Source organism: Armigeres subalbatus, unplaced genomic scaffold, assembly GCF_024139115.2.
Source record: "Armigeres subalbatus isolate Guangzhou_Male unplaced genomic scaffold, GZ_Asu_2 Contig2053, whole genome shotgun sequence".
Classification (NCBI taxonomy): domain Eukaryota; kingdom Metazoa; phylum Arthropoda; class Insecta; order Diptera; family Culicidae; genus Armigeres; species Armigeres subalbatus.
Genome location: NW_026942895.1, coordinates 169,784 through 177,522, shown reverse-complemented (window position 1 = coordinate 177,522; position 7,739 = coordinate 169,784). Strand labels below are relative to the sequence as shown.

The following is a 7,739-nucleotide window of genomic DNA, read 5'->3' as shown; positions in this document are numbered from 1 at the left end:
TAGTGGCATTCATTACGGCCGTCTACCGACCGACCCCTCACTGGTGAACCCAGCACCCCAGTACGAACGAGAGCAAGTCCGACAGCCAGCGGCGGGAACCAAGCCGACCACCAAAGCTACAGCAACGTACGTCGGCTGTGTGGAACACAGCCCGGCGGGCTTCGAGTCGGCTGATCGTCGTAGCCCCGATTGTATGACGAACTTGCGTACCACGTGCGCAACCAGGTATGTGATCGTTCTCCTTCTCCTCCTCGCATCGACAACACATCAAAGGGCCCCAACGAACAGCTGCTTATTAAGAATAGGCAAAAACAAAATTGTTAGATCCCCCCCCCTCTTGAATAAACGTAGAATAACTCAATTAATAACTTTTACTCTTGCTAAAAGAAATAGAGCATTCCCACAGTTAATTGGCCTTGCATGTTGTCCGCTGGTTGGCAGGTAAGTAGGAGATTGTTCTGTCTTCCGTGAGGTCTAAAGCCGACCCTGAGAAAGCAACCAAGGTGAGCTGGCCGAGGCGTGTGGACGTCGGCACCACAGGACGTGAGGACGTCCACGGTGATAACATCGTCTCAGTACACGCGAACGCTTACGTAAAAGGCAATCAAACTCATCAAATGCTTTAGCCAAGCAAGCCTTTGGCACAGCAGAGTGCGATTGAATTCGCATTCTATACCGTCCCGCCCAGACAGTTACTGGGGGGCATGGAGTGCGATCCTCTCGTTTAATAAACAATGTGCACTCGCTTGGCTGTGGATATACAATAGTAAAGCACATGTGGAGATTGGACAAATCAAGCATCCGAAAGATATTCAATTTGCAAAAAAGAGAGCTAACCGCGGTGGAGGTTGGTACTCGGATTCTGATGGCTTTTCCGCAAACGTGACCTTTAAGTGGTCTTGTTGTGTAGGGGTTATCACGCCTATCTAGAGAGTAGGAGGTTGAGGGTTCGAGTCCCTCCAAGACACGTGGATTCTTTTTCGCAAATTTCATATCAATTTGTCCATTTCGAAACATATGCTGTGCATATGCACAGCCAAGATATTTAACAAAAAAATGGTTTTCGTACGGCCGAGTTGCCGAATAATATGCAATTAATAGTCAGTTTATGTTAGACTAGCAAGTAGAGTAGTTGTTTTTTAAAAAGGCTATCACGTCTGTTACCGGCAACACTGTTGACCGCGAAACGACGGTGAAACCACCGTTCTGACGACAGAAAAATACTGAATTGTAAGACTGTTTTAAATACTGTTTACCGACCACTGACTAACTGAAATCTAATAAATTACAGCTTTGTAGCTGCTAAGTATGCAACTAGAAGAACGGTGTTTGTTCTGACGACCGGGAACATTCTACAAAGAATTCATCCGAAGTTGGATGATTGTTGCCCATCGCCGGTCCCTGCCGAGGAGTAAAACAACCGAGAAGACGTCCGCCTACTGAACGACCCACGATTATAGACCATCATCATCGCACCGCCGCCGCCGTCGTCGTCGCCGCCGGAGGTTTGATTGCAGTTAATCCAAGTCAGTACAGATTTCCTTTTTGCTTTCATCTGGGATCCCGCACCACAGTAGTGGCCCGTGCAGTTTGGTAGTGTAGTAGTAAGCGTGTTCTGTGCAGCAGAACTAGGGCAATTAGATTTAATCATGCCGAAAAAGAGCAAAAATGTTACCAACACGGGGGGAATCGACAATCTATGCAAAAAATGTAATCAAATTGTGGGTGATGATAATTGGGTCTGTTGCGATGTGTGTGAATCGTGGGTACATTTTCTGTGCGCGGGTGTCAATCAGTCAATCGCGGATAAGAGCTGGAAGTGCAGTGACTGTCTTGCCGATTGGGACGGCACCGATGTTACGTCGAAGTCGGGAGTGTCATTCAATGAATCAGCAACTCAGCTTGCAGCATCTGGAGGAACAACGTAGGCTGAGTAAGTTGCGGTCGGAAGAAGAGCTGCAAATGAAGAAAAAGGAAGAAGAAGCCAAGGAGGAAGCCCGACTGAAAAAGCTGCAGATGGAGGAAGCAGCCAAATTGAAGCAGCTGGATGAAGAACAGGAGTATTTGAAGCAGCGATACAACCTACTAATGCAGATTGCCGACTAAAAGGATTCATCTAGCAGGCGCAGTGGAGTGAGCGGAAAAGTAAGCAGACTGGAGTAAGTGTGAAAAGTAAGCGTGACCAGTTGGAGAAATGGTTGAAGGGAGCTGTGGTGGAGGATGTTGGACAGTCGAAGCCATCGTCGTCAGGAAATCGAGTTGCCCTGCCGGTTCACACAGTCAGTGAATCAATTCATCCAGCCGCAGTGGTTCGCGAACTACAAACACCAGTTGCGTCGTTACCGGATATTTCGTCGCATGTTTCTGTTCCGCCAAACGTGAACCTATTGCGCCCTCCTGTTTCGGGAATCATTGGAAATGTTCCCACTCTGGCAAAATCATACGAACAGCTGGTTTCCGGACAAGGAACTTCTGCGATGGCATCTGCTCCAACATCAGCAGCTACGCAACTCGCATCATCGGTTCCGCTTATTTCAGTAGCTTCTACTGTTTCCAATGTGGTTCTTCCGGAAATGCAAGATATTCGAGTCGGGAATACCGATTCTGTGGCGGTTACGTTCGCTGCACGGGATACATTAGTGTCCTTAGCGCCATGTGCAGCATCGCAGTCATTTGTTGGTTCGAGTGGTCTGATGTCAACAGTTTACGGAGGTCTTCCGTACTACACAGCCGCTCCAATGGCTCATCTAGCACCAACGAATGCAGTAGCTTCGGGAGATTTAGTTCGAGTGAATTCGTCGCAATCCTATTTCGGTAATGTTCCGCATCCAGGAGTTCCGCATAGTTCAGCAGTTCTGCACGGAAATGCACCATTAGGTTATTCAGCGGCCCTACCAGTAACGAATTCGTTTGGACCATCATTTGCGGGAGCTGGATTGCCGAATGGAACACAATCGAGTCCTGCAGTAGGACCAACTAGTGCTCAACTCGCAGCGCGCCAGGTAATGCCTCGTGAGCTTCCCAAGTTCAATGGCGATCCGCAGGAGTGGCCTATCTTCTACAGTTCTTTCAAGAACACGACGGAGGTGTGCGGATATACCGATGCGGAGAATTTGGCCCGTCTACAACGGAGTTTGGGAGGTTCCGCTTTAGAAGCCGTACGAAGTCGTCTGCTGTTACCAGCGTCTGTTCCGTATGTGATGGATACGCTTCACAAACTCTACGGGCGGCCGGAGATTTTGATCAGTTCGCTTCTGAAGAAGGTGAGGAACGTGCCAGCCCCTAAAGCGGAGCACCTGAGTACGATTGTGGCCTATGGATTGGCCATTCAGAACTTGGTCGATCACATCATCTTGGCTGATCAGCAAGCACATTTGGCGAACCCAATGTTGCTTCAGGAGTTGGTCGATAAGTTGCCCACATCCCTCAAGATGCAGTGGGGAACCTACAAGCAAGGCGTTGCATATGTCAACCTGGCGACATTCAACGGTTTCATGGCAGGCCTTGTGAACTTGGCGTCGGAGCTCACCATCGACGTGGACTGTGCACAAAATCAACACAAGCAAGCTCGCGTGGAGAAGCCGAAGCCAAGGGAGAAGTTATTCACTCACGCCAACGAATCGGCCGATGCCGCCAAGAAGGAGAAGGACACGTCGACAGAAAGGTCTGCTTCAAAAGCCTGTTCGTATTGCGGAAAGGACAACCACCAGATACTGAACTGTTCCAGTTTCAAGTCCTTGGATATAGGAGCGAGGTGGAAAGCCATGCGTCAGAAGAATCTGTGTCGTCTGTGTTTAGTACCGCATCGGAAATGGCCATGCCACTCGAAAAAGGAGTGCGGCGTGGATGGCTGTCGTTTTCGGCATCACATGCTGTTGCACAGTAACCAGACAAGCCGAAGCGAATCCGCTGAGACAACGAAGCCAACCGAAGCGATACAGCACAACTACCACCACACGAAGTCGTTCTCTCTCTTCCGTTATCTGCCAGTCACGCTTTACGGATATGGGAAACAAGTTGAAATATACGCGTTCCTGGACGACGGATCATCGTCAACGTTACTGGTAGAGGCAGTTGCAGTTTAGTTGGGGATTGACGGAGAGCCGGACAACCTTTGGCTAGGATGGACAGGGAAGATCGGTAGACACGAGAAAAGCTCCAAAAGGGTCAACGTGGAGATTTCCGGAGCTGGGAAACAAAATACCTTCCAGTTGAGCAACGTACGGACGGTGCGTGAGCTAGGACTTCCCAGTCAAACGTTGAACTATTCCGATCTGTCAGGATCCTATCCACACCTACAAGGTCTTCCCGTCAGCAGTTACGTGAATGCGAAACCCAGTATGATCATCGGAATCGAACACGTGCATCTCCTTACCAGTTTGAAGCTTCGCGAAGGTGGAAGAAGTGATCCAGTCGCAACGAAAACTCGTCTCGGTTGGTGCATCTATGGAAGAAATTCTGGAAGTGAAGGTGAATCCGTGGAGCAGCTGAATCTACACGTCGATCAGGAAAATGAGTAACAGTGATCTGTATGATTCGATGAAGAAGTTTTTCGCCGTTGAAGAAGCTGTGGTTACGAAACACCTTGAGTCCGACGAAGATCAACGAGCACGCAGCATTTTGGAGGCAAGTACAGTTCGCCGAGGAACTAGAATCGAGTCTGGTTTGTTGTGGCGCAAGGACAATATCCACTTTCCGGAGAGCTACAAGATGGCGATGAACAGACTCCTGGGATTGGAGAAGCGTCTGTCCAGAGATACGGAACTACGACGAAGAGTGAACGAGCAGATCAACGGCTACGAGCAAAAGCAGTATATCAGTAAGGCTTCACAGGAAGAGGTCGGCAGTCTGGATACTCGACGTGTCTGGTATCTACCGCTTGGAGTGGTTATAAATCCCAAGAAGCCTGGCAAAATTCGGATGGTATGGGATGCGGCCGCGAAAGCCCATGGAGTCTGCTTCAACGATATGCTACTGAAGGGTCCAGATCTCCTTGTCTCGCTAGTGGACGTTTTGTTGCGATTCAGACAGGGAAAGTCGCCGTGTGCTCTGACATTCGGGAAATGTTCCTCAGAATCCTAATTCGCGATGAAGACAGATGGTCGCAGTGCTTTCTTTGGAGAAGTAATCCGGAAGAAGAAATACAAGTCTACGTGATTAACGTGGCGATGTTCGGTGCTACCAGCTCTCCATGTACAGCGCAGTTCGTGAAGAACTGGAATGCTTCCAACTACAGTGAACAGTATCCCAGGGCAGTAGAAGCAGTGACCAAGAACCACTATGTTGATGACTTCCTTGACAGCGTCAACTCGGTGGAAGAAGCAGTACAGCTGGTTCATCAAGTGAAAGATATCCACGCAGCAGCGGGTTTCCAGTTTGGGAAGATACTGTCCAACGAGAAGGCAGTGCTAGACCGACTAGGAGAGACGACTACAGCTATCAGTAAACCACTGCCAGTAGACAAAGACCGAATATGCGAACGTGTTCTGGGCGTCACATGGATTCCGTCGGAAGACGCATTCACATTCAATCACCAGGGATTGGAGGAAGTGTTAGGCACCGATTGGGCGGAACCGACGAAGCGCCAAGTCCTGCGTATCGTGATGAAACTCTACGACCCCTTAGGAGTCATCGCACACTTCGTCGTCCAAGGGAAGATCCTGATGCAGGAGATTTGGCGAACAGGCACTAACTGGGACGAGCCTATTGCGGAGCAGCCACGTGAGCTTTGGATAAGGTGGATCGAACAGTATCGGCAGATCAACGAAGTGAACGTTCCTCGCTGTTTCTTCAAGGATTTCTGTCCGCAGCAGGTCAGCGATATCCAGGTCCATGTGTTCACAGATGCGAGCGTGTCAGCCTGTGCGTGCGTTGCCTACCTCAGAACCACAGTGAACGGAGAGAGTCAGTGTTCGTTGATTGCAGCGAAGACAAAAGTTGCGCCTCTTCGAACGCTATCCATTCCACGTTTGGAGCTTCAGGCTGCCATGATGGGTTCCCGTCTACTGCAGAATATCTGCTCAGCTCTTACCATCAATATCCAAAGACGTTTCCTGTGGTCAGATTCAGCGACAGTTCTTGCCTGGCTTCGCTCCGATAGTCGTCGGTATCATCAGTTCGTGTCCTTCCGTGTTGGCGAAATCCTGTCGTTGACCAGTGTGGATGAGTGGCGCTACGTTCCTTCTCGCGAAAATGTTGCGGACGATGCCACGAAATGGAATGGGGGGCCTTCATTCGATCCGGATTGCCGTTGGTATCAGGGCCCACTATTTCTGCAAGATCCGGAAAGTCAGTGGCCTACGGAACGGCCAGGAGATACAGCGGAAGCAGATGTGACGACTGAAGAAATTCGCCTCGTTGCCACACACCGTACAGTAGTGGAAGTGATAGATATTCAACGATTTTCCAATTGGAACAGACTGCTACGTGCGACAGCTTATGTTCACCGAGCTGTAGCGGTATGGAAGCATTCAACGAGCGGGACAAGATCGCTTAAGGTACTCAGCCAGAGTGAATTCGCGAAAGCAGAAGAAACACTTTGGCGACAGGCGCAAGCACAGGCGTATCCGGAAGAAGTTCAGCTGTTGGAAGAAGGACAAAGTTTGTCAAAAGGCAGTTCAATTCGTGCGCTGTCTCCATTCCTGGACGAAAAAGGAGTTCTACGGGTTGGCGGCAGAATCGAACAAGCTCCATCGATTTCATACGAAGCGAAGCATCCAGTCGTGTTGCCGAGAAGTCATCGGATTACATATCTCGTTGTGCTCAGCTTCCAACGGCAGTTCCTGCACGCGAACACCGAGACAGTGTGCAACGAGTTGAGACAACGATTCTACATTCCGAGGATGCGAACAGTAGTGCGGAGCGTATGTCGTAGCTGTCAGTACTGCAAGATTAAGAAAGCAGCTCCAGTTCCACCGATGATGGGACCGCTCCCGAAAGTTCGTCTGACTCCCTTCATCCGTCCGTTTACGTACGTTGGAGTGGACTACCTCGGTCACTTCGAAGTGAAAGTCGGTCGCAGTTTAGTGAAGCGGTGGATATGTCTGTTCACGTGCCTCACAGTTCGCGCCGTTCATCTGGAGCTAGCACACAGTCTGTCAACGAAGTCTTGCGTAATGGCGTTCAGGCGTTTCGTGAATCGACGAGGAGCTCCGCTGGAAGTATTCTCGGACAACGGTACTAATTTCGTGGGAGCCAGCCGTCAGTTATCAGAGGAGATCCAGATGATTAAGGCCATCAACGAGGATTGTGCAGCTACGTTTACTAACGCCCGTACGCAGTGGCATTTCAACGTTCCTGCAGCGCCGCACATGGGAGGCCCATGGGAGCGGATGGTCAAGTCCGTAAAAGTGGCAATGGCAGCAATATCCGACAGTCCGCATCATCCGAGTGACGAGGTATTCGAAACCATAATGCTGGAAGCAGAGGGATCGTTAACAATCGTCCACTGACCTACGTAGCCTTGGAAGTAGCAGATCAAGAAGCGCTCACTCCGAATCACTTCTTGCTGTACGGTTCAAGCGGTATCAAGCAGCCAACAGTTGATCAGTCAGTCAGTCTCCGAGACAGCTGGTCAATCGCCAGGAACATCGTCGACGAGTTCTGGCGCAGATGGGTGTTGGAGTATTTACCGATGCTAACAAGGAGGACGAAGTGGTTCGAGAATGTGAAGCCGTTGGCACCTGGTGACCTAGTCGTGATAATAGATGAGCAGACACGGAACAGTTGGGAAAGAGGAC

General features: G+C 50.0%; 1 protein-coding gene across 1 annotated transcript; it reads left to right on the top strand.

Moving 5' to 3' along the window:
* The first annotated feature begins 4,512 nt into the window (after positions 1 to 4,512).
* On the top strand, positions 4,513 to 7,393 carry LOC134203681 (uncharacterized). Its single transcript, XM_062678551.1, has 3 exons — positions 4,513 to 5,015; positions 5,075 to 7,258; positions 7,303 to 7,393. Exons 1-3 carry the CDS (start codon positions 4,513 to 4,515, stop codon positions 7,391 to 7,393), a joined length of 2,778 nt encoding a protein of 925 aa, XP_062534535.1.
* The last annotated feature ends 346 nt before the right edge of the window (positions 7,394 to 7,739 follow it).